The 24,193-nt window shown below is 42.8% G+C and overlaps 2 protein-coding genes across 3 annotated transcripts; one reads left to right on the top strand and one right to left on the bottom strand.

The window, feature by feature from the left end:
* Positions 1–7: 7 nt before the first annotated feature.
* SS18L1 (SS18L1 subunit of BAF chromatin remodeling complex) lies at positions 8–16,920 on the bottom strand. Of its 2 annotated transcripts, none has more exons than XM_040575599.1 (11): positions 16,717–16,920; positions 13,209–13,285; positions 11,632–11,716; positions 10,672–10,816; positions 8,025–8,222; positions 6,900–7,064; positions 5,891–5,992; positions 5,447–5,539; positions 4,019–4,138; positions 2,812–2,939; positions 8–2,605 (listed from the first exon to the last, which is right to left on the bottom strand). In XM_040575599.1, the coding sequence occupies exons 1-11, from the start codon at positions 16,783–16,785 to the stop codon at positions 2,579–2,581; spliced, it is 1,209 nt and encodes a 402-aa protein (XP_040431533.1). In that variant the 5' UTR covers positions 16,786–16,920; the 3' UTR covers positions 8–2,578. The 2 variants fall into 2 exon arrangements, with proteins under 2 accessions (XP_040431533.1, XP_040431534.1); XM_040575600.1 differs by lacking the exon at positions 16,717–16,920 and adding an exon at positions 15,990–16,239.
* Positions 16,921–17,244: 324 nt separating this feature from the next.
* PSMA7 (proteasome 20S subunit alpha 7) lies at positions 17,245–23,716 on the top strand. Its single transcript, XM_040575602.1, has 7 exons — positions 17,245–17,527; positions 19,540–19,666; positions 20,629–20,753; positions 21,959–22,081; positions 22,487–22,606; positions 23,152–23,214; positions 23,484–23,716. Exons 1-7 carry the CDS (start codon positions 17,297–17,299, stop codon positions 23,574–23,576), a joined length of 882 nt encoding a protein of 293 aa, XP_040431536.1. The 5' UTR covers positions 17,245–17,296; the 3' UTR covers positions 23,577–23,716.
* The last annotated feature ends 477 nt before the right edge of the window (positions 23,717–24,193 follow it).

The raw sequence follows: 24,193 nt of genomic DNA, 5'->3' as shown, positions 1-24,193 counted from the left end.
GGCCGTTGGGGAAGGGCGGGAAGGTGCCGCCCGCCACCTCCCCTCAGCCCCGCCTCGGAGGCCGCTGCTCTCACAACAAGCCCGCGACACCGACCTCACGCCCGTGAGGGTGCCGCCGGGCGTCGCTGTCTGCCTCGGGGGTCCCCTTGAGTCTGTCAGCCGCCTCGCCTCGCCTCACGCATCGTTAATTGGGCTTTAATTAGGCACCCACCCATCGCCCTCAGCATTGGAGCTGGGACAACCTCTGGGCGCACCTAGTGGGTGCGACCCCAAGGCATCTCCCTTTGTTGTTTCCACTCAAAAAGTCTGTGTCGTAAGAAAAGCACCACCAACTTCATTTCCAGATAATTTTTAACCTAAACAATTGTCAAGCATTCTGTATTACAAAACAGAAAATGATACAGTTAATGGGAGAAGTCAAAATGCTGGCATCACTTTGTTTCCACATTGACACATAAAAATGAACAACACATTAAATAAACGTTTTGTTATTAACAATTAGAAATATTAACACCAAAATCATGTATAAATTAGGAAATAAATGTACAAACTATTTCCAAAGTGCTCTTTCAAATACATTATATACACAACATTCAAGAAGTTCTTAATGTAAGACATTTCAGATTGATGTAATGTTGCTGTTTCATTTTAAGTGTTGATCGTATTCTCTCAAAAGTATTTCAGCACTTTCAAAAACCACATAAAAAGGCATATTTCCAAGCTGGCAAAGAGCAATATTGCATTCTTCTGGCTACCTGTAATATTAACATATTGTAACGAAAACGATCTTATTTCCTTTCCGTTCCTTGATATTTGAGAGTACTTATTTGTATGAAAACACCAGCAGGAAAGATGAGAGAAATGAGGACTGACCAGAAATATCTTCTGTTTTATCAGTTATTAAAAATGTTAATGTTGCAAGGGCAGTGCTTGGACATTTGATAGCTGTCACATTTGATAGCAACACTGATCTTTAGCTGTCCAGTTAAAAGATTTTCCTCTACAGGAAAAAAAGTAATGAAGTGAGAGGTTTTTTTATTTTACTTGTGGTCTTGGTTTTTCCAAATACGAAGTACCAAAACTCAAAATCCCATAAATACACCGGTTTAGACAAATGAAAGGAGAACATCCTACAACATAGGGTAAATTTACTCTATATTGTAAATTTTCAGTTAATCTCCTATTCAAAATTGCTCATGGACTATAATCATCCTAGCCTTTTGCCACAGAGAAGTTCAGACATGTTACTTCATTCAGCAGTTATATAAGCACTTTATAAGTGCTTTAGTCAACACTTTATAAGGACATATAAAAACAGAAGTGACTTCAATTGTTTATACTGGCTTTTACATACCACTAGTTCATATTTCTAAAACCTCCCTCTATAGGTATTTTCTCACTGGTTGACCCCATTAACAATTCTCCTCTCTATATGTATATTGTTTCACAATTAAAGCTGAAATTAGTTGCTTTTTGGGGGAAAAAAAATAAAAAGGATTTTTCTTTTTTCTTATGAACTATTTCTGTCACGGTACAAGAGAAAAATGAATGTGATGGTAAGCTGTAAGAACAGTCAACCATAAAATTGACAATATTTATGGTTATAATGCTTGCTGGAAAATCTGAGCAAGGGCTATGGGAGAATCAGAAATAAAGGAGGATGCCAGCCACCTGCCTGTGAAATTTGGCATGAAAATGTATATAAGCAAGTTATAAAAACTGGAGTAGCATATTTAAGACCGGAATTTTGCCAGATGTTTTTCTCAGCTAAGCACAATAAGAAGCAATATTGACATCTAGTAGGCTGACACTGTAGATCTCAGAGCTCCCTTCTATTTTTCTTTCCATAATAGAAACATCTTAGTTTATAGATATGCATATATAAAATGTGGCCCTAGTGATTAACGTATCTTTGAATATAGGTTTTGATCATCTTTCTGTACCGTTTACAATAAAAACATGGGTTTACGAAGATTACTGAATTCTAAGACTTGGGTAGTTCGCTCTGGTAGGTATTGCAGAAATTGCAATTAGTCTTACTTTTATCATATAGCATGAAACTGTCTTCACATAAGGAATGTAACCTCCCCATTATTCTTAAGAAGTAAAGTTAAGAGCCATGGATTTCAGCAGCTGGCAGGTAATCTGTAATGGAATTATTTAAAAAAAGATCAATGACCTACTGTAGGATACTTCCCCGGGCTGAGATATGACTGAATGGCTTTGTATTTAGCCAGAACGCCGAACAGCCTGGCTGTCTTCCAGAACGGGGCACAACTGTGATCAAATGATCCTAAAGCTATTTAGAAACATCAAGAATGGGGGGGAAATTAAAAACTTCTGCATTGTATCAACATACAGTACTATACACAGCACCAAATATCAAACCATTAAAGCATTGTCTTGTTACCAGTAGTGCACTGCTTCATATCCAGCATGAAATGAACACTGTTCACATACAGACGCTGCTTTGTGCTAAGGGGTAACCAACATATTACAATTAATCAAAACTGTCGGTACATCCAGTTCAAAAGATGGATATACTATTGAAATGAATCTGACACAGGATCATATTCTTTTATTGCTGATAATTTCCATATTGTCCCTATAAAAAAAAAGAGAGAAATAAAAATGTTGGAGAATAACATATCAGAGGTTTACAAACAGTGGAGTTAATTTTCTGCTGGTTTACTAATGTTGAAAGACCCACCCATGTATCACCAATATGCCTGCACCAAGTTATCAGATAGATTGATGTGAGGAGCTAGTAGGTAAATCTGCTTTCTTATAGCAGAGATTTAGATGATTTACCTGCTCGTAGCCATAAGGCCTCTGTTGCTGAGCGGATGGTCCTGTCTGAGAAGTTCTGTAACTTCCATATTGCTGCCCCTGTCCCTGTTGGTAGCTGGAATACTGTGAAGATGCTCCTTGTGCAGGACCTGAGAAGACAGAGAAGCCTATCAATAAGGCTTGATTTGCTAGGGGGAGTTCTTATGGTTAACAAAATGTAAAATGCAATGGTAATAAAGTAAGCTTTGCAAGTATGAACTGTGAGTAGATTTTGCCTAGACTTCCCCAAGCTGGTTCTACATCCCTCTGGGAAATCCTGTATTTCTCTGGTCTTCCAAAACGTTACCCTGAATCTACGGTTTTGAGAAGCATCAATAAGCTCCCAGCCACAACTTCCCCCTGCAAAAACAGAACGGGAGCAGAGTACTGCAGCTGTCTGGAGTGTCAAACTTAAGGAACCTGAGAAAAATTAGCAAATTCTGCATCTTTAGAAAGAGGAATCCTAATGTTAACATTAAAAACTGAATTTTGGGTTTAATAGAAATCCTTTGCCTTGAAGCTAGTATTTAGAATATTCCCAATCTCTCCAGCCCGTTTTTGTGCTGAATAACCTGAAATGGTTACTCACTTTCAGAGACTCAGATGCATGCAGCTGTCCAGAGAACTCAAAGGCAGCCATCAGACTTAATTTGATGACAATGGGGAGCACTGCTCCTGGTGACCAGAACGGTTTCAAAGCCCTGTGCCAGCGTTAGCTGCATGTTCAAATCACTTCCACATTTTTCTTTTCACCTCAGTTCCAAGTTTACCAAGGATTAATATGACATTGCCAGAAACCTAATTGAGGGAGTAGTGATTCTCCGGATTGTTGATGTTATTTTTTATGCCAGCTGCAGAACTATTTGATGTGTAGGAGGCCTGAGAATGCATACAGTGACCTCCTACCAATGCTTGTCAGGAAGTCAACATGAGGCGTGTGTACTGGGTAATTTTCTCAATTTATCACGAGAGAGGACTCAGGATGCTAACATAACAGTATGAAATGCAGTGCTCTACTAATGATGTTACTGCCCAGAATTCCTTTTCATGCTATGCTATTTGGCTATTTATAGTATGTGGATGTCCAAGGTTAATCAATAAAATAGTTTACACCATATTTTAGATTAGGAATGGAGACATCGGGTTGAAGTATTGCAAACACTTGACTGGCCAGTGACAGTTTCCTTACCATATCCTTGCTGTTGTCCTGGGTAACTTTGTTGATTCGGGTATTGCTGCTGGGAATATGTTTGCTGTTGTGCAGCTCCCTGTTGGTATCCTGCCTGCTGCTGGCTGTACTGAGAATTTCCTAAAGAGGGAAAAAGTGAAATAGTTTGGTTACAGATGAAGCAGGTATTTCAACGTACATGCTAATCATAAAGAAAATAAGGGAGTGAGGAGCCCTGGTGTGGAACTCATAGACAAGTACTCTTTTCAGAAACAGGTGTTTGCATTTTGCCAATCACGATGAGTTTATTTCTCTAGTGACTTTTAGGATATTTGAATGGGAGAGAGTTGTTTATACACATCATTAAACAAGCAACCTGTTCCACCAGGATTTGTTTTACTCCAGGAGAGTTTCAGAGAAGAAAGAGTCAGAGCTACAAAGATAAGGGTGCCAGGGTAAATAGCTGTTTTTTCATGAAGCCCTCCCACTGTATTCTGTTCCAGATAATGATGTTTATTCATACAACCCAGAAAGACAACACATTTAGTCGTTACTGATATTTTTAAAAACGTCTACAATGGAAATTCCATTTGCGGTATCCTGAAATAACAAAATGAATGGAGACTATATGGAGGACATTGCTTTACCAAATTGCCACCCCGCTGTATCATAATAAAGTTAATATTTTTACAGTTAATTTACAGGTCAGATGCCTTAATAGCATCACTGAATGTACTGATGTACTGCTGTACAGAGTTTTGTAGTGGTAGAACTACAGACTCAAAATATTGGTGATTTTCAAGGATTAGTTTCATTTAGCACGTTGTTTTTCACAATTTGTAAGGAGAATTAAATAAGACCAAAAAAGTTGGTCCTGGAATAAACCAGTAGGCTTTCTCACTCCGGGTAAATTTTCATTTATAGCTGCCATTTTTTTCTAGCTCTGAACCCCATTTCTAACTGCAACACATTAGTTTACCTTAGTGAGCATAACCTCTTACTTTAATATAGCCACTTTTATTTGCATTCTATAAAATGTTCATTAAACAGTTTTATAAGAGTGGAGCACATCCTGGAAGTTTATTCGCTCACTGAAAAAAAGGTTCACTATCCATAGCGATAATTCCACCAGGCTCAGCTACGTCTGAGGATCATTTTTCTAATGAATATCAGGCTATGCACAAGTTATTAGTGATCCCACAAGGGATCGCACAGCGTAACTACATCACCATACCATTACTGACATGATACTGTGGATACAGGCTGATATGGTATTGGTACAAAAATGCTATACATGGCTGAACTCTATTTTCTGGACACTAAATAGCAGCTCTGTAATGCAGACACTGCAAGTCATGTTTTATATTTTGATAAGGATGTTGTATCCTCGGTCAGTATTTTAGGGGAACAGAGCTTTGGTTTATGAAAATTACCAATGTATTTTCCTACCTCCTTCATAATAGTGCTGTGTAGAGTCATCAAATGACCTGTCATAGCTCTGCTCTGTATAGGATGACTGCTGATAGGCATAATCACCATGTCCTATAAGAAATTGCAAAGATTTATCACATACATTATTAATATAACTTCCTACACACTGCTGACTCCATATATTATGAAGTTGCTTATGCACAAAGGTGAGGCTAAGAGAAAGTCTGAATATGTGGCAAGGAAAGTCACACCCCCAGGGAAATCACTAGGATATACGAGTCCCAACTTGGCTTCGTGCTCTTTCTGAAGTGTGGGTACGCAGGCTCCCATGCAGCGGGATTAAAATTTTCTAGCACTTAAACTGGAAACAAATCTTAATGTGTTTGCCACGTCCTTGGATGTGGCAGTCATGCCAGCCTATGCTTTACCAGTATTACAGTGACCAGAGCTTAGAGGAATTACCATCTGGATAATACTGCTGATTCATAGGTTCTGACGAGCCTTGTCCATGACTGTACTGTTCGCTGTAATATTCTTCCTGACCCATGTACTGCTGTGAGGAACCTGCAAGGCAAAGGCAAGAGAGAGCACACTGAGCCCGTGGACTCCTAGGGGATGTTTTTTATTATCTTATTTCTTTTTTAAGAAAACAATGTTTACATCTGGAAAAGTAAGCAGGCTATGTACGTTCAGAGCGGTTTCAAAGATGCTTTGCTCACTGGAAAAAAGGAAATAACTTTGTATTTTCAGAAAAAACGCTAGTTGAAACTGAAATTACGCAAGTGTCAGCAACATGTCCTAAAACCACTCACTTGGGTGTCAATACCGAAAGAAAAGGCTACAATTCATCTACTAATCTGAGTTATTAGAAAGCACAAGAATGTATGCCATGCTCAAGAACACAGTTAGAATCAAATATATTACAATTAATGTATTCATTTATTTCTTAGCAAAATTCATTTTATATTAGAATCAGTCTAGCATTTTTATTACCTCTCTGAAGTTTTTCCAGAGGTGTTAGAACATGGTGGCTATCCTCTGGAATTTTCCTTGCTTTGGCCTAATTTTTCTTATTAATTGCTGGCAAACTATATCTTGTTTGCAGAAATGTGTTCCTTGTTAACTCTGCCATTTTACGGCTGATCCAATACCATTTGAAAGAAACAAAAAGGTTTCCAATGACTTCAGTGAGCTGTATATCAAACTTTTCTTCTTTTCTTTAGAGATATATGATCTCTTCTAGACAGAATTATTTCTAAACACCTGAAATAATTAAAAAAATACACTTGAAAAGAGATTAAAGTTCTGGCTGTCACGGTACTTCCAGCATTTCAGATCTCCTGTCTTCCCAGATGGGTTCTCTATTCATAAAATTGGCTTGGAAATCTTGGTGACTTACCTGCCCTACACAATGGGCAGAACATCATCAACCTACTGGTAATTATATCAATAAGCTACTGGTAGGCTTTACCTTGCTGTGAAGCTCTGTAGGGGCCCATCGGTCGCTGCCCCATCATACTGTTGCCCTGGTTGCTCTGACTCATCATGGCAATGGAGGACTGGCCCTGGTAGTGCTGGCTCCCTCCTTGCGCCGAGTTGTAATGCGACGTTGCTGCTTGCTGGTGCATCATGGAGACTACAACGTGCATGGAAAATACCATTTTATAAAAGGATATGACCGTTGTCTCCCTGATCTCTTTGGAATCAAGTTAAAACCTTCAACTAACTCACAACCTGATCATTCTGTGATTTTTCCATAGGGGGAGATGTTTTCCTACTACATGCATTTAACTCTTCTGCACTGTAGTCAGAAAAGGATATTCTTTACATGGTTAGCTCTTGCCATTTGTTTCAGTCACACATTTGAAAATACATCTAACCTTGATAATTATTACCTTAATTAAAAGAATGGAATCATTATTACAGTAGGATTAAAGAAAGAACTGATATTTGTTCCTCACTCCTGACTCATTCATTGCTGCATTTGTTTTCTAGTCAATTCTTTCTTCTACTTCGATCTTATTACATACCTGATGATCATACAGATTAAATAAACTGACATTCCAGGATTTATTTGCTCCCTACATTTCATATTGTCTGAAAGAACAAGCATTTAACATCCCATTCAATACTCAGTAGCAATCATTTTTACAAGTCAAGAGAGAACTTCTGAGTTGTCTGCTAGCCTCTCTATGCATAAAAAACGTGGTAGTAACATAAAAATGGTAAATGTGCCATACTCTTTGGCTGGCAGGCCCTTTCAGCTAGGCCAAAGGTGCTTTTCCGAGCCCTCCCACAGGCGTGAGACTTGCCGCCAGGACCTACTGGATAGCGCTGCTGCACCTTTAGCTAACTAATCCTCTTTTCCACAACTCATTGTTAACCACAGCAAGTCAATGGAAGTTGAAACAAGTCTGAAACTGTTCTCACTTCCTCTGGTGCCCGACACCTTAAAATTCAGAGACATCTTAAAGCTTTTCCTCTTGCATGTTTGCCCCTGTCTACAGAAAATATTTACAGAACACATTCGCGTGTGGTAAACCTCTGAGGTCACTGAAAAGTCAAGTTGGCCCAGAAGGAGGAAGAGGGAGTTTACCTGGATTAGACTGCATGTTGATGTTTGTTCGAGAGACATAATTGCCTATTGACCCCTGGCCTTGCATTGGCACATTCTGAGATGCAGGCACTGTATGGCTATAACCAGGCCCAGTTCCATGACTGCTGACAGTCATACTCAGAGAGGTTGTGGGCATAGTGTTCTGGCCTGACTGCTGCATAGACACGTGATTAGGACCTAGAAAAATTAAAGAGAGCAACAAGAAAATCTGTGCTATTATTGGCAATGTACAGTGAGCATTAAAGCCCTCGCAGCCTTTCTAAAATATGATAAGGCAAAACAAAACGAAAAAAATCCTCATTATTAAAATTCCCTGGTATCTACAGACAAATTAAAATTGCCTCCTGCAAAATTAGAGAGATCTTCCTCTTCCTGGCTGCCAAATCTAGGTATACAGAATTGCAGACAAGAAGAAAAACATCAGCAGCACCAGCCTACAGCCAGTTCTTCATGGGCTGCCGCAGATCTTGCAGGCAGCAGAATGAACAAATGCCAGTAATTTCAGATTCTTCAGAAAACACACGCACTCTGGTAACATCCCAGCCTCCTGAAATTTGTTCTTTCCTTCCTCCTGTCCTGCTGCCAACTCATCTTCCCCATTCACACAAATGGTGATGATGGGGAGCACAGCAGCGGCTCCTTGCGCATTGCTGCATTCAGGCAGTTCCCCTATAACCAGTTAACCTTGGCCGAGGCTTAGGAAGCACTGAGGGACCCCTCCCTCCAAGGGCCAAGAGGACACACCTGCCTCTCCCCTTTCCTGAAGTTTGCCTGGAAGAACCTCAGCCTTTCAGAAGATAAATCTTCCAAGTCACCATAATCATCATCACTATTGTTGCAGCACTCCCTGTCCGATATCCCAGCATGTAATTATCAGGGTGCTCCAATTGTATCCTGATGTTTTGAGTATCATCCTCCCTACCTGGCAGTATACTTATTTTTTAAAAAATTCTGTTGCTGTTGGATAACTAACACTGGGGAAAACTGGTCCTGGTTTTTGCTGTTAGTTGCTGTAAATACTTTTATGAGCGGGTTTTGGAAAGTTGTTTTCACTGGGTATTGTTACTACATAAATTGCGATAGTATGTATTGTCTATCTAAACTCAACTGTGTATTGCTGTCTATCTAAATTAATTTAGATAGGATGGAAGACATGCAGAATCCCTAGAAGAGAAGAATTGTGTTGTAATGTTTAAATAATGATATTTCAATTCAGTTATTAAGCGTATCTCCAGCCTCTGAAAAATGTATCTAATTCTCTTAGTGCAAACCTGATTAATTGCTCTTAATGATATTTATAGACATCAAAATGAGAAAAATTGCTGTTGATTTTTATATTTTCCTCTGATGGAGAGAAGCAAGCAGCATTTTTAAAAGGAGATGAACAGACCTAGGCCTACTGAAATCAGTAGAACCAGAGATACACATACTGCTACATGTTCTACCTGTTCATTACACTCTTTCATCTCCACTAGATGGAAAATTTTCACAAGTCCTAGAGCCCACGTATCCATAACTGTTAGTGCATACTTACTCCTAACTTGCAAAAAACGTTGTCCACTAACTGTTGACAAACGTTAAATAATTTCTCACTCTATCTATACATGGAGTGATATGTCACACAGCAAAAAACAAAACGATGTTTTGACTGATTTATTCTAATACTTGTACTAGTTAATAAATCCTTCAGAAAGAAGGCTCAGATAAAGTTAATAAGCCCCTTTTACAGCTGGAACTGTTTAAAGTAGATACCTCATCCATTAGTTTAAAAGGTGCCATCAGCTTGACCACAAACAGATTTTTTAAAAGTCCAAAGTAATTTCATGGCTTGCATCTGCTCTTGAGTCCCCCTGCCAAGGTTTGTGATTTTACAGTCACATATTTCTATTTATAGAAACTGTTTTTCTCTCTCTGTCACTTTGGGAAAGACCCACATAAACAAGAGCTAACTAAATAATCATTAAATACAAAATAAATAAACAGATTATTCATACTATAAAATGCACAAAGTAAAAAAAAAAAAACAAACTCTTTCAGTGAGTTTCTTTTCAGTTGTGAGAACAAAAGAAACAAATAGATAAAGTTGTGTATTTATCTTATCCATATAAAATGTCTGTGCAAACTCTTTGGCTACGTAGTTCAATCCCTGCAAGATTCTGCAGAGGACAAAGACTGACATAACACCATTTTATTTTTAAAAAGGCATTTCTCCTAGAAAGCCTTTGCAATCTAAAGGCTTGGTTGTGCAGTCAGTTACACAAGCAATCTCGTTTTACCCTGGCCAGCCCCCACCGCCTTCAAGAGAAAAATACTGCAATATATAATTTTTCTAACTAAAAACTTGGAGGCAATCTTTACTTGGTGATTTTCATTACACATTTTTTTAAAACAAACATTTTTATTTTTAATTTCCCCTACAGAAATACTGAGCAGCCTGGAGTCCTTGCAGAACCCAACATCATTACCGACTGTAGCCATTTTGTGATGATTTCAGCATGTGCCTGAAATCTCCATATGCCTGAAAGGTGAGTTAGGAGAGGTCTTTTACAGCTCTCTAAGTATATTCTGCATTAATGATTTTGTTGCCAAGCAACAGCAAAGCAGCACAAAGGGGACCAAGGCTCACCATTGCTAATCTGACTCTGCATGAGGGAGGAAGGAGGAAGGCCCGTCCCAATTGCATCACTGAGATTGCTCTGTGAATGGAGAGATTGGTTGGATGCACTCTGAGTCATTCCTCCTGGGCCCAAGTTTATGTTTTGCGTTGGAGGCTGCAAATAACAAGGAGGAGAAGCAAATTTTTGGTTAGGTTTTATTTAGAAAAATAATAACCCCCCAAATTAGCCTGACTATGACTAAAAGCTGCCTCAACTAAATGCGTGCTTTCCTCACTTTTTAGGCTTGCTTGAGTAAACCTTTTTTCTTTTGACTAGGGTGTGCAAATGACATTCAGCATGACACAGGGAAGCCAGCAGGCAGCACAGCGAAGATCTCAAAATTGGGCTTATAATAGAGCCTGCCTTCTGTGCCCATTCTTCTGTACTAACATGAATTTCATTTTGTGCTGGTCTGAAAGTAACTGCTGAGGGTATATGCGTTAGCAGAGACTATACAGAAGAGCATTGGCAAATTGACCCTTGTCAAGCATAAAGCTATTTTGTGTTTTGTGTTAGGTGGGATACTTCCAAAATCAATCACTTTAGCAAGAATAACACAACGTTTAAAAACAAACTAATGCCCAAATGCTGAATTCGATTTTTGATATAAAACAGTGGCTTTTTTTTTTCCTGCGTAAAGAATACAAGAAGAATAATTAAAGAATAAGAAATCTGGAACAAATGGATTCTGTTCAGATCTGTGACACTGCAGCGTTTAGGATATAGAACTTAGGCCACGGAGCCAGATATTAACACTAACATCCTGAAGAATGCGATTCAAATACAGTAACTTTTGTTTAGTGGTCTACATGACCACTTCAAAACTTTTTGCTGGAAAAATACTAAAAAATGGTTTCCTGACAGTGATCAGTAACAGTATGAATGAACATTTCCCTCTGATGGTTTCTGATGGTAGCACTGGTACTTACAGCAGGAAGCAAGGACTGCATATTCTGGTTAGAATCTGCTATTGTTGCCAAGTAAACGAGGTTTCTGTGCAAGATTTGTTGGTATCTATAGAATAAGGAGTAAAGCTTATTTGGAAAGGGTTAACAACACAGAAAATTACAACCTTTTTTTTTCTTTTTTTTTTTTGCTCTTTACAAATGGCTAGTGAAGTTACATTAGCCCACTTTACATCAGTTTTAATAAATAGCAATAGTACTGACCTATTTCTGTGCTGCCATGCTTTTCAACAGTGGGTTCAACACCCAACTTACAAATGGGTGAACCTGGAGAAAGGGGGAAGCAAAGTACGCAGATTTTTGAAAGCACTTTGAGTGACCTGTAAAGCTGGAATCTCAGGATTTCTTTAAGTACTGACACTGGGTCCGCTGCTCTAACAGTTAGCCACAGCTTCTTCCTCTCTTTAACCAGCGTCCTAGTAGTAATGAAACTCCAAAAACCAAAACCTGTTTGCCTTTCCAGCAAGATAAGAATAAGATTTTTATAAGAGTGCTTTAACTGGAGTGTTTACTCAAGTAAGCACCACCAGAACCATGTATGCTTCTTCACAGTTCTCGATGAACTGGAAAAGCTCGTAAGGAAGAACAGGAGAGCATCCAAAAGCAAACTACAGCTGCACCACTGAGCAAAGTGAAGAGCCAGACACGGAGGGTTCTATAACAAGGCAAGAGAAAATACTTTTTTAGCATGACTTTTCTTCTGATAAGGGGAAAATGTGTGGAAAGCAGTAAAAGAGGCAAAAATAAAACCAGGATGGTGATATGAATACAAGGAGCATGGAACTTGGTAGCCTCCTCCCAAACGCACACATACTCCCGTAGTACCGCCTTCTTTGCAGAAGCATTCAGTGCTGACCTTCAGTGCTCAAAATCTTCAATGGATTAATTTCCAAGCAGGCAGTGCATGCATTATTAAAATAATTCAAATCTTGTAGGTTGAATTCATCAAGAACTGAATCATAAACTCATTTAGACAAACATTTTTTTGGAAAGTACAGCTCTTTTGGGTTTGGCCCCATAACTTGACCTTTCATGGGGCAGATTGGCTATTCTTCCTGATCGAGACTTAACCCATAAAGTTTATAAAAGCATTTTACTTTCAAGATTAGGAATAGTACGTAAAACAAACTGGTATGTCTATATGCATATTGTTTTAGCCATAGATAACCACTAGTGATCCTTAACATTTTATTACTTTCTGATGAATCTATGTTATACCTGATTCTACTCCCATTTAATGAGTCTGCATAAAGCTAGTGGTCCTATATCACCAGGTTTGTAATCCTCTATAATTATTTTAATAAATGATCTGTTAAAAATATTTATAATAATAAATTCTTGAAAATTTTGGAGGAAAAAAAAACAAAAACACCAAAACCTCTGTCTCTAGAACAATCTACGTTTCTTAATACAAGTGAACCTAAATAGGAAATAGTCCAGGTATTTTCTTAGTGGCCAGTAAGCAGAGCTGTTCACAGTACTGTTCTTGAGAAAAAGTACACCCAAACTCTCTGACATACCCCAAAACTCGTAATACTCACTGAGTACATTCTGCAGTTTTCCCCTTGCTCTGGTAATCCATAATACATTGTATTAGGTGGTGGTTTTCATCTAGCATCTGCATAAAAGAAACACGATCAAAACAAGTTACCGTGAGAATCAGATTGAAGTCCCGTGGTTTTGACATTCCACATTCACCCTCCTTCACCATGGATTGTGTTTTGTGCACTACTACTTCTACTTTGGGATATTACAAAGTGCTTTTCAAATCGTTCCTTTATGAAGTTATCTTCAAATGAGTTAGCTGAAATACCCAACAAAGAAGAATTAATGGACTTACCTTTTTTGCTCCTTAAATGCCAGATAGATTTTATGCTGAAGAAGGAAATCACTTTCCCTATGAAATGCGTCTCCCTCATTCTAAAGTATCACCCAGCCCTTTGAAAAACTTCAGACTCTTATGTTCAAATAGGAGACATACTTTCAAACAATTTAAACCTACTTGTTTTCCTGCATAGAACTTGTGCCTGCAGACTTCTGAACTTTGACAAAATATAAAATTTGCAAGGCTGGATCCACTGAAACCACATTTAGGAAAATTACATCCCACTACGTCCTTTGCGGTAGTTCAGTTGAAATACAGGGAGGACTTCAAATGAAAATACAGAGTAACTATATTCCAGTTAATTTGCGTGTATCAGTGGCTGCTAACTTAGCTTCATTCAGTAAAATCTACTCACTGAATTATTTCAAAAAAATCAGGGCTGCTGGACAAAATGCCACCTGTCATTTAATTAATGAACTTACTACGCAGTAAAAAAAATTAAAATATCCTTTTGCTTGTTTCAGAATTTCAAAGATAATAGTTTGCCTCTTCCCCATCACTTTCTTGGGAATGGAGCAAGCTTTCTGCAGGTGAATGAATGGAAAAATAACAACAGCATTTATGAATTTATAATTGCCTCTGTGAAAAAACTCACTACATAATGCAATTTGTGGGTTCCACTGCTATTAAGTGCTTGCAAGGTTGGGCCTTTGAACTTGGGCATCAGGACGTAAGAAAAGTATAACATCTTTAATACTAGCTAAATATGAATTAATCTGTGTGGGTGTATGTTCTGATGAGAACAAGCTCCTGACCCATTTAGATGCAGAAAGCTAGGTTATAGGAAAATGAGCAGAAGAGTCTTTTCTTTGCGCTTGGTCTGGCCAGTCACCCCCTTGCAGAGCTCGGCTCGTCGTGCTCCTTGCTTGGGACTTACAAGTTGTCCAGAACTTCGCTGGACGCCCCTATCCACCACCGGTTGCTGCTGGCACCTGCAAGCGACCTTGTCACCCAAGCCGGCGAGGGGCTGAGGACCAGCAGGATGTCTAGGTGGTGTCCTCAGCCCTGGCAGGAAACGTCGGAATTGTGTCAAACGAAGCCCTGCTCCTCCAGCACACATGCAGCCTGGGAGCAGCAGGTAACCTTAAGAGAAAATACTCCTGCCTGACTCACAGCACAGCTCCTTGTTTCACTGTCTGTATTCATTGCACAGAATTTTCACTGGTGCCAATGGAAATTCTGAATGCAGAATTAGTGAAGTATTTAACACTGTCCTTATCAACTTTCACTGGCAAAAACATTTTCACATTCAGTGAAGGTGTGTATTCCACACCAAGAGTCCAAGCAATACCACAGATACCTTTATCAGAAAAGGGTTATTATTCTTCCACAATTAGCTGAAGAACATTTTGCTTACTGAAAAGGAAACAGGAATAGCTCTTTTCCTAACTTCCTAGGAAAAAAGAACTGAGTTCTGATCTCTGTTGCACACAAGAAATTATAGTTCACTGCCCTAAAAATGCTATTTGGTGAATCATTTTAAAGCATCATCACCACTGCTGTGTTGACAAAAGCTCTAACTTCCTCCGCATGATTTATTTTAGGATGATAGTGTGTACTTGAATAATAAAAGCTTTAACGGACTATTAAAATTGAGTTAACAAATAAAAATAAGCAGCTTATATATTACAAATGCAAATAAGAATAACGTTGTTTCTCAACAAAATTGGTATGTTCAAAAAAAAAAAAAACACTTTAATAAGAATTTTAATGAGTTTGTAGCCCAGCATCTGTTCCCTCTCGGACTGCCCCACTTCTTGTACTTGACTGCAAAGCCCATTTGGTGACTGTGCCTGCAAGCCTCTCGCTCAGCATCACTGCTTTGCAAAAAGGAAAATCACTGAAAACCACCCGATGACACCGGTGAGCAGTCCTGAAGGAATGTGCCAACAAACCTTCCTGTGACGGGAAACGGTTTTGGATGTTATTTGTAAATAAATAACATTTTGAAGCCTCCATAAAGTTTATGGATATGAAAAGAAGGAAAGTGCTTGAAAATTGAAATGAAGATACTTCGGCTGCCCTTTGCTTATGGATATGGTGGTGTTTTTAAGTAAAAACCATCTGAATTATGAAATTCTGCCCTAACCTCATCCAATTTGGAGTTTTAAAGAAAAGCTTAGCCACGGGAATATTTTATTATTTAAAATTAATCGGCCCACAACACTACGCGTGGCGCAAGAGCTGCACAACGTGGGATTCGTTTCCGAACAGCGTCCCGAGATTTCCGTCACACTTCCACCTCTTACAGCAGCTGTTCTGCCTCTACATCTGTTCTGTCACAGTCCTCCAACGCCGGTTGTCCCCTCGAAGTCCCAAAGCGGCACCAGGCAATGGCCCAAACCCCACCGCCGCCGAGTTCCCTCAGTGACACTTCCCCGCCGGCCACAACCCGCCAGCCCCCAGCCCCAGCCCCCAGCCCGACCCCCGCCGGCACCTCACGGCGGGCAGCGCTCGCAGCGAGCCCAGAAGCCAAGCAGCGGTCGGAGCAGAGCGTGCCCGGGCTTTATCGGCATTTCCAGCCTCCTCGTCACGCAGTTTTGCCTTCTGCGGAGGGACGGAGGGGCCGGGCGGGTGCGTGCATCCCCTGTGACAGGGGGGAACAATACCTCCCAGCCCTCTGCTTCGGCTTCTGCACCAGACCCGCGTGGGGACCTCACTCCCTGAGGGAATCTTTAAGACCTTTGTCACCGAACCCCGATGCCCACAGCACAAATAACAGCAGGTGGAACCGCCAGCGCCCGCTGCTCCCTCTGCCTCCTCCGCGACCAAAATCCCGCAGCCAGATACAAAAGAACCCCCTCGCAAATTCCCTATTTTCACTCATTTTCCCCTTTCCCCCCCCGTTTTTGGCCGGCAGACCCCCAGAACCCCGTCACGCACAGCGGATGCCCGGCAGCACCTCACGGCCGCCTGCCCCCCCCCGGCAGCGGGCGAGGCGCCTCCCGCCCCTGCCCCGCGCCCCCCCGCAGCCATCCCCGCACCTCGGCTTTGTTCCTCCTCCTCCTCCTCCTCCTCCTGCCCACCTCAGCAGCACCTCCATGAAGGAGCCTTCCCCGGGATCCTGCAGAAAACTGCCTGTACCACAAGCATGCTTTTTTTTTTTTTTAATTTTATTATTTTTTAAATTTTATTTTTTATTTTTATTATTATTTTTTTTTTACCTTCTGGATAGTTTGCTGGGTGACCTCCCCTTTGCCCCTCGGGCGAGCAGAAGCAAAGGCGACCGACATGGTGGGGTGCACTAAGTGCCTATCGCATGCCGGGCGGGCTGCGATAATGTTGTTATTACCCGGCGAGGGGAGCCGCAGTGCGCGGCGGGGGGAGACAACGCCGATGGTACGCTCCGCAACGGGAAAACACCCCCGGGCTCCTCTCCCCCGGCCGCCCCGCCCCTCCCCGAGCCCGCAGCCGCTACCGGAGGGTCTCGGCGACGAGGCGGCGGTGGGGATTTGGGGAGGCCGCCGAAACGGGCCCGAGCGGCGGCCGCCGGCTCCCCCCCGCCGGCCGCTCCCTCATGGTGCGGCCCAGCCGCCGGGCTCCCTGCCGCAGCCGGGCGGCTGCTGCCGGCCTCCTGCCGCCGCGCTGCGTCAACTGCGTAGAGCGGCCGGCGGCTACGCCAAGTGCGGGAGAGCGGGGGAAACGGGGGCGGGCGCTGCGCCTACGCCGAGTGCGCAGCGCCAGGTTGGGGCCGCCTACGCCGGCTGATTACGCCGGGTGCGCAGCGCTGCATGCGTACGCTAAATGCGCAGCCGCGGCCGCGCTGCCTCCCCCCTGCCGCCGAGGCTGCAGCGTACGCAGTTGGCGCAGGGGGCGCCGTTGGCGTATCCCGGAAGCGGGCGGGGGGATGAGTGTGCTGTTCTGAGGGAGGCGGCGGCCATGAGCTACGACCGGGCCATCACCGTCTTCTCCCCGGACGGGCACCTCTTCCAGGTGGAGTACGCCCAGGAGGCGGTGAAGAAGGGCTCCACGGCGGTGAGTGAGGGCCGAGAGGCGGCAGGGCGGCTCCCGAAGCCCGGCTGGCTGAGGGGAGGCCGGGCCCGGGCCTGAGGGAGAGGCCGGGAGCGTGGGGAGGGGGCGGCGGCCGGGGAAGGCGCCTGAAAAGGGGCTCCCGGGGGCACGGAGCGGCCGGGGAAGGGGCCTGAAAAGCTCTTCAGCCCCAGCCCCTGCCACAGGTAAGGACGCCACCCGCTAGGACGGGTTGCTCAGGGCCTCGTCCGGCCTGGCCGTGAGCACCGCCCGGTTTGGGGCACCCGCAGCCAGGGGTCGGCCTCTTCTCACAGGGAGCTGGTGGTAGGGCCAGAGGGGATGGCCTCAAATTGCATCGGCGAGGTTCAGGATGGAAATTAGGAGATATTTGCTCTCAGAAAGAGTAGTCAGGCGTTGGGACGGGTTGCCCAGGGAGGTGGTGGAGTCACCGTCCCTGGGGGTGTTCAAGGAAAGGCTGGGCCTGGTGCTTAGGGACAGGGTTTAGGGGGTGACACTGGTGTTAGGGGGCTTCACAGCTCAACAGTGGCTTTGGAGCTGCCTAAAAGCGCTGCTTCTTTCTTCCAGAGCGGGCGCTGCGTTGTGTGCAAGGCGCTGCCTCAGTTCCCTGCCTGTTGGAGGGGGCGCGTTGGGGTTTTTGTTTGCTGAGGCAGGGGCGCGAGGTGGGTGTCCTGGGGTGGTGGGAGTGATGCAGCAGCTGTGGATTGACCGCTCCTCGGCGCGCTGTGCTGCCTCGGGGAGCCTGAGTTAGCAGAGCAACCCTGTTCCAGCCACAGGGAGCAAGACCCTCGTACCTGCAAGATTGTGGCAGAGCTACGGGAGAGGATGATCCTCGACTTTGTAATTTTGCACGTGGTCCAAAGGGTAATCTTTTATCCTAGTGCAAGATGCAGATTCGCAGTGGATTGGGAAACATATCAGTAAAGGCATGTAGACAGGACTTTCTGCCAGTTTCAGTCTTCCAGTTTCCCCAGACTTTTGCTCAGTTAAGAGTTTTATCACCGGGGGAAAAACAAAACAAAACTGTTAATTCCCAAATAACAAAACGCCAAGAAGAAAACTTACTGCTTATGGGATGGGCGTAAATCACAGTGTGATTGGAAGGTCTCCGAGGACTGCACAGTTTCTGGGCAGCCTGTGCAGGTCTGTGCTCCCTCACCCCACAGCACAGACGTGCTTCCTGGTGTTTTGAAACAACTTGCTGCGCCCCAGTTTGTGCCTGTGGCCTCTTGTCCTGGCACTGGGTACCAATTTTTTTCCCCCCAGAAATTGGGGGATTTCCCCAGAAATTTTTTCCCTGGAAAAACCTTGTAAAAGTGGAGTTAACACCTAATGTAATCTACCTCTGTCTTGTCTCTTGTCGGGTAGTTGGTTGAGTTTAATGTTTTAGAAACATCTGTAACATAACAGAAGGGGCACTCACAAGAAATGACTGATTCCTGTCACCCTGTGAGAAGCAGTGGAAAGAAAAGTATGAAAGGTGGACTTTTTTTTTTTCCCTTCCGTAATGCTGGAAAACACACTTGAAGTATGCATTTGTACAGTAAAGAAGCAGCCTACTGACGGGCTGCTTGTACATTTTGTTTGGTCTTAAATGGTTTTAGTTGTGACTCGAGCAGTATCAGCGGAGCAGTCACAGTGGCAGTTCTATTGTTGATCCTGCCTCTGGCTGCAGAAATACTAACGGTGGTGTCGGGGAAAACGGTCGGTGGGAGGAGAGGGAATATCTCTCTTAGGAGCTGCACAGATTTAAATTGGTGAAAGCTGATTGTGAAACTGCACTCGGGAACCTAATGCAATTTTGGTTGCATCAGTTCTTTTCCAGGTTGTAGCAATAGGAAACAAAATGCTGACTTCAAGTTGAAACCATGCTTATAATCTGTTTTTGTGTGACTTTTCTCCCCCTCTCTCCTAATACTCATTTCACTAAAGTCTGCAGCTACGAGGTTCTTCAGGCCTAGCTTAACTTTTTTTTTTTTTCCCCTTTTACTGCTTTGAAGGTTGGAGTCAGAGGGAAGGATATTGTTGTTCTGGGGGTGGAAAAGAAGTCTGTGGCAAAACTTCAGGATGAAAGAACTGTGCGGAAGATCTGTGCTCTCGATGACAATGTCTGCATGGCTTTTGCAGGTATGTGAACTCTCTGGGATTTGGGGTTAGGCGCACAGTTACGGGAGCACCTTCGGTAGGTTTATGGATTCTGAGGACATAACGTACTTAGTTTAACTGGGTAGCTGTGTTACAGGAGATGTGAGAGCCATTCATCAGTTACAGGGCCTTCTTTCCACAAGCATCAAGCCGAAAAAGCTAAATTGCATAAAACAAAGAATAATCTTTCATCTCCGAGTTCAGAAGATTCCTTCTGAATGAACAGTTAGGTGTTTGAAGCACAAATAGTTTAGTTCCACGATCTTCGTGGTCCAAGTGACTCAATTTCCATTGATCAGAGCTTAAACAGGAGGCATGAAAGTTTAAAAACAACGTAATTGGAGAGAAAATGTATTTCCCATCCTCAATTAATTTGGGGTCTTTCAATCAGTATTAATAATGCTTTAAGAGGAGATTTAGCTGGCAAAAATAGTATTTTTTTAGATGTAGCATGCAGGAGTGATAGGCTTGGCCAACTTCTGCTGCCTCGCTTCCTCAGCTAAGGATCCCCACGTGTGCAGGTGGGGTCACAACCTTGAGTTCTGTAGCAGAAACAAGTCACAAAACTGAGGGTGGCAGATTGCATAAGAAATAGAACCAAAGCATGGGAGAATTGCAATTGCTTTCTTAGTTTGCTGTTCGATGGAGTGCTTTCAGCCTGGCAGTAGTGGTCTGATTGCCTGCCTCAAAATTGCATGTTATATTTAACTCACAAACGTGAAAGCTGTAAACAAAAATGGTGCCATTTTGCTGCATTACGTTCCTACTATTGTCTTTTAAATGCTGTCCTTGCTCAGCAAGCCTAAGAAATGATGATCTCGTTTGCTTTTTTCCACTGCTGTTGACACCGTCCTCGTCAGCCTCTTAGGGCGAGCGTAGTTGTTTTGTTTGTGCGTGTGGTACGAAGCCTGTGTCTGAGCATAGCGAACGCGCTGTCGTTTCAGGGCTCACAGCTGATGCCAGAATAGTTATAAATAGAGCTCGCGTGGAGTGTCAGAGCCACCGGCTGACCGTGGAGGATCCTGTCACCGTGGAGTACATCACACGCTACATCGCCAGCCTGAAGCAGGTATGTTGTACGGCGCGGAGACGTTTCAAATATGTCCTGGTGAACGGCGCCTGACTGCGCGAGTGAAAGGTCTCTCCTGGCCACGTTCTGCTTAGCTGGTAAAAAGCAGTGTAACACAGCACGTGGTGGTGGTGTTCTGGAAACAGAAATGTCGTAATGGGATTGATCACTAGTGTTCTTCCAAAGATGAAGTGAATTGGCACTTGTAATGGCTGCGTGAGCACGTTTGTGATGTTATCAGGAACACTTTGCTAATCTGCAGCTTTAGTGCACTCAGGATGTCAGCGCTGTGTTACCGCCCAAACATCCTTGTGGCTCCTGCTGTAGTTTTGCTTCCTCTGGGACGTTGCAGGGAGTGATAAGAGGGAAGCAAAGCAGTGCAGCACTTAATATATTATGTTTTAGTTTGTTTAAAATTCATAAATATAGTGTCACAATATGCCCAACCCCATTCTATGATTAAAATTACTAATTTTCTAGTGTTAAAATAATTTTCAGCAACTACTTGGGACTAGCAATAGTCTAATTTACACAGACGTGTTAGTATAGTGATAGTGTAATGCTTGTAATAATTACCTGCCTGCCAGAGCAGAATACCGCTTTCCAAAATGTCAGTGTTCCTTCGCAGTAATCCCACGCTTGTCTCATTCTGGCATGCTGTCGCTGCTGCCATAATGCTGCCAGCGTGGGGCCTCCTTGCCTGGGGACAATTCTGGTGCCTGATGTGGCAGCTACTTTGCAAAACCAGTAAAAGGGCTTTAACACTGGTTTTCCTGCAGCCAGCTATCACCACAGATGATACCGTGCTTTGTAACTCATGGAATTGTTGCAAATCGTTGGTGAAAACTGGCTTTGTGTTTGTCACCCTCCTTTTTGGCTTCCTGAGCATGTTGTCTAAGCACGGTGTTGCTAGATCTGTCTGTCTCGCAGCAGCTGCCAGGAGGGATTCTTCCTGGTAGCTGTAATCATGCAGAAAACCTGAACAGATGTTAGGAGAAGGGATCGAGCAGTTCCTGCTCACTTTACTTGCTTTGCTTATGGCATTCTGTAGGATATGGAATCCTGACTTTAATAGGTAGATTAGTAAGAAAGCCTCCTAAAATACTTCTGATTCCTTTTCTGGTTGTAACATCTACAGTCTCTGCTTTTTACTCTAAAAATGTTTAGAACTACTTATGAAATAAACGTCTCTTCTTTCTGGTCAGAGGTATACTCAGAGCAACGGTCGCAGACCTTTTGGTATCTCTGCTCTGATTGTGGGATTTGACTTTGATGGAACCCCCCGGCTGTACCAGACCGATCCCTCTGGCACATACCATGCTTGGAAGGTGAGTTGATTCCATCTCTTATGGAGAAATAATTAAATATTCAAGAGTTAATGCCCCCTTTAAAGAGGGACTGAAGTAGAAAGGAGATCTAACTGACCAGATGGTGCTGGCTCACAGCAGCAAAGATCCATAATGATCACATTGACTGGGAATGGCTGTCTGCAGCTCAGCTCTACTTGGGACATCTGTGTTTTTTGTTTACCAAATCCATACCTGTACCTGACTACTGTCTTTTTGAGTGATGTGGGGGAAGTAAGGTGTTCAGTCTGTCACAAAATACATGGTGACCACAAAAGGGTTTCGCACCATGTAATTGCACAACTCCTATTTCTTGCTTCCCGTGTAAATTAGGTCTCTCTTCCCTAAACCTCTGTGCTATTTTTTTCTCACCCTCACCATTTCCAGGCTAATGCCATTGGCAGAGGAGCTAAATCTGTACGTGAATTCCTGGAGAAAAACTATACTGATGAAGCCATTGAAACAGATGATCTAACTATTAAGCTCGTTATCAAGGCTCTTCTTGAGGTGAGTCAGCTTCAGAACGCTTGTGTGACTCCTCACTGTATGTTTGGATTAACTCCTTAAATGTGAGAACACCAAAATCTTCATACAGTAGTATGAAAGTATCTATGAACACCGTACTAATTGTAGGCTATAAATATACATTGTGCAGGGTTAAATTCGAGGTTCACGGTGCTTCAGGTAAGAATTCCTGCACCTTACATGGAAGAAGTTGCTTGCAGTTGTCTAGGGAAGAAAACAGATTTGAGTTCTCGCAACTAAAATAAATGAACTAAAGGCTTAGGGCATGTTTTGCTTTTGTGTTAAAATTTAAGATGTAGAAAACTGAAGCCCAAAGTCCGATTGTGGAACTGTGGTTTTCTTCAGCATGACCTCAGTGCACTGAGGCCAGAAGGAGGGCCCCTTTTCTGGGAGGTGGGTGGGGGTTCTTACACTACTACTGGGCTAGAGAGCTTAGAGCTAAAGAGTGAGGTACTTTTCCCCCTTTGAAAGGGGGTTAGATTAATTAACGGGCCTGCTCCTAATACCTGCCCCTAACTGTTGTTAAGGTTGTGCAGTCCGGTGGGAAGAACATCGAGCTGGCTGTGATGAGACGAGATCAGCCGCTGAAGGTAAAAGCCTTGTTTTGCTTTTCTCCCCCGTAGCCTGTTTCTCTGATAGCGTTGTTGTAGAGCCGCCCTAACTTCCAGTCCGTAATCTCACATTCTGCACTGGCAAATATTTCTATTTCATATTAGTGGCCAAGGAATGTTGTGTCTGGGCAATGTACCTGTGTCTCTATAAACAGCAGTTAACTTTCTTTCCATGTCAGAGTTAGAATCACTTAAATAAAAGCCTCTGAGATGTATTAGTATCTTAAGGGTCACTTTTTTCTTTTAAGATTCTAAGCCCTGAAGAAATTGAGAAGTATGTTGCTGAAATTGAAAAAGAAAAGGAAGAAAATGAGAAGAAAAAACAGAAGAAAACATCATGATGAACAAAATTCAACCGCTTAGCTGCTTTTTAATTCAAGCAATGGGTTACTCTGTATAGACACCATGTAGGCATTCCATTATTGATACTGTGCCCCTCTTGAGACCTACAATAAACCTACTGATTTTTTTAAGCTCTTATTTAAAAAAAATCTGTCTGTTCCTTATATTAATTACCAAGGATCGATTGGCTACAAAACAGCAGTGGCCACCCATTAAAGGAGGAAGATTTTGCTTGCAGTTGTTTTCTAACACCTCACTTAATGTGAGACTCATTGAACAGGGTCAGTTCTTTTTTGTTGTCTCAAGTGTGCGCTGGCCTTAAGAGAACACGACTACTCGCACAGAACTGTGCTTCCCCCCAGCATTTCCACATTTAGAGGATTAGAGCCCAGACATGAAGCTTCTGAACAACTTGCGCTAGGTGCTTGACTTACACTACAAAGACTTCAAGGTGCAGTGTTTTGAGGAAAGCAGCATGAGCACTGACTTTTCTGAAAGCATGACATAACAGAGGAGTGCATGACTTGCTACTTGCATAGACTTTGCATGATTCATCGGGTTTAGAATAAAGTGTTGGTGTTGTGATTGCCCACTAGGGGATTTGTAGACCAGTAGT

Source organism: Cygnus olor, chromosome 16 (assembly GCF_009769625.2).
Source record: "Cygnus olor isolate bCygOlo1 chromosome 16, bCygOlo1.pri.v2, whole genome shotgun sequence".
Taxonomy (NCBI): Eukaryota; Metazoa; Chordata; class Aves; order Anseriformes; family Anatidae; genus Cygnus; species Cygnus olor.
The sequence above is the reverse complement of the archived record's forward strand: the minus strand, read 5'-3'. Positions and strand labels throughout refer to the sequence as shown.

Excerpts from the sequence above, each read along its gene's own strand:
- SS18L1 (XM_040575599.1), bottom strand. The coding sequence starts at position 16,785 with ATGTCGGTCGCCTTTGCTTCTGCTCGCCCGAGGGGCAAAGGGGAGGTC. Across the intron at positions 13,286-16,716 it reads CCCAGCAAACTATCCAGAAG|ATGCTAGATGAAAACCACCA; the intron begins GTAAAAAAAAAA and ends TCTTTTATGCAG. Across the intron at positions 2,606-2,811 it reads GGCCTTATGGCTACGAGCAG|GGACAATATGGAAATTATCA; the intron begins GTAAATCATCTA and ends TTTTTTTTATAG.
- PSMA7 (XM_040575602.1), top strand. The coding sequence starts at position 17,297 with ATGCGCAGCCGCGGCCGCGCTGCCTCCCCCCTGCCGCCGAGGCTGCAG. Across the intron at positions 22,082-22,486 it reads GCACATACCATGCTTGGAAG|GCTAATGCCATTGGCAGAGG; the intron begins GTGAGTTGATTC and ends CACCATTTCCAG. Across the intron at positions 22,607-23,151 it reads TTATCAAGGCTCTTCTTGAG|GTTGTGCAGTCCGGTGGGAA; the intron begins GTGAGTCAGCTT and ends ACTGTTGTTAAG.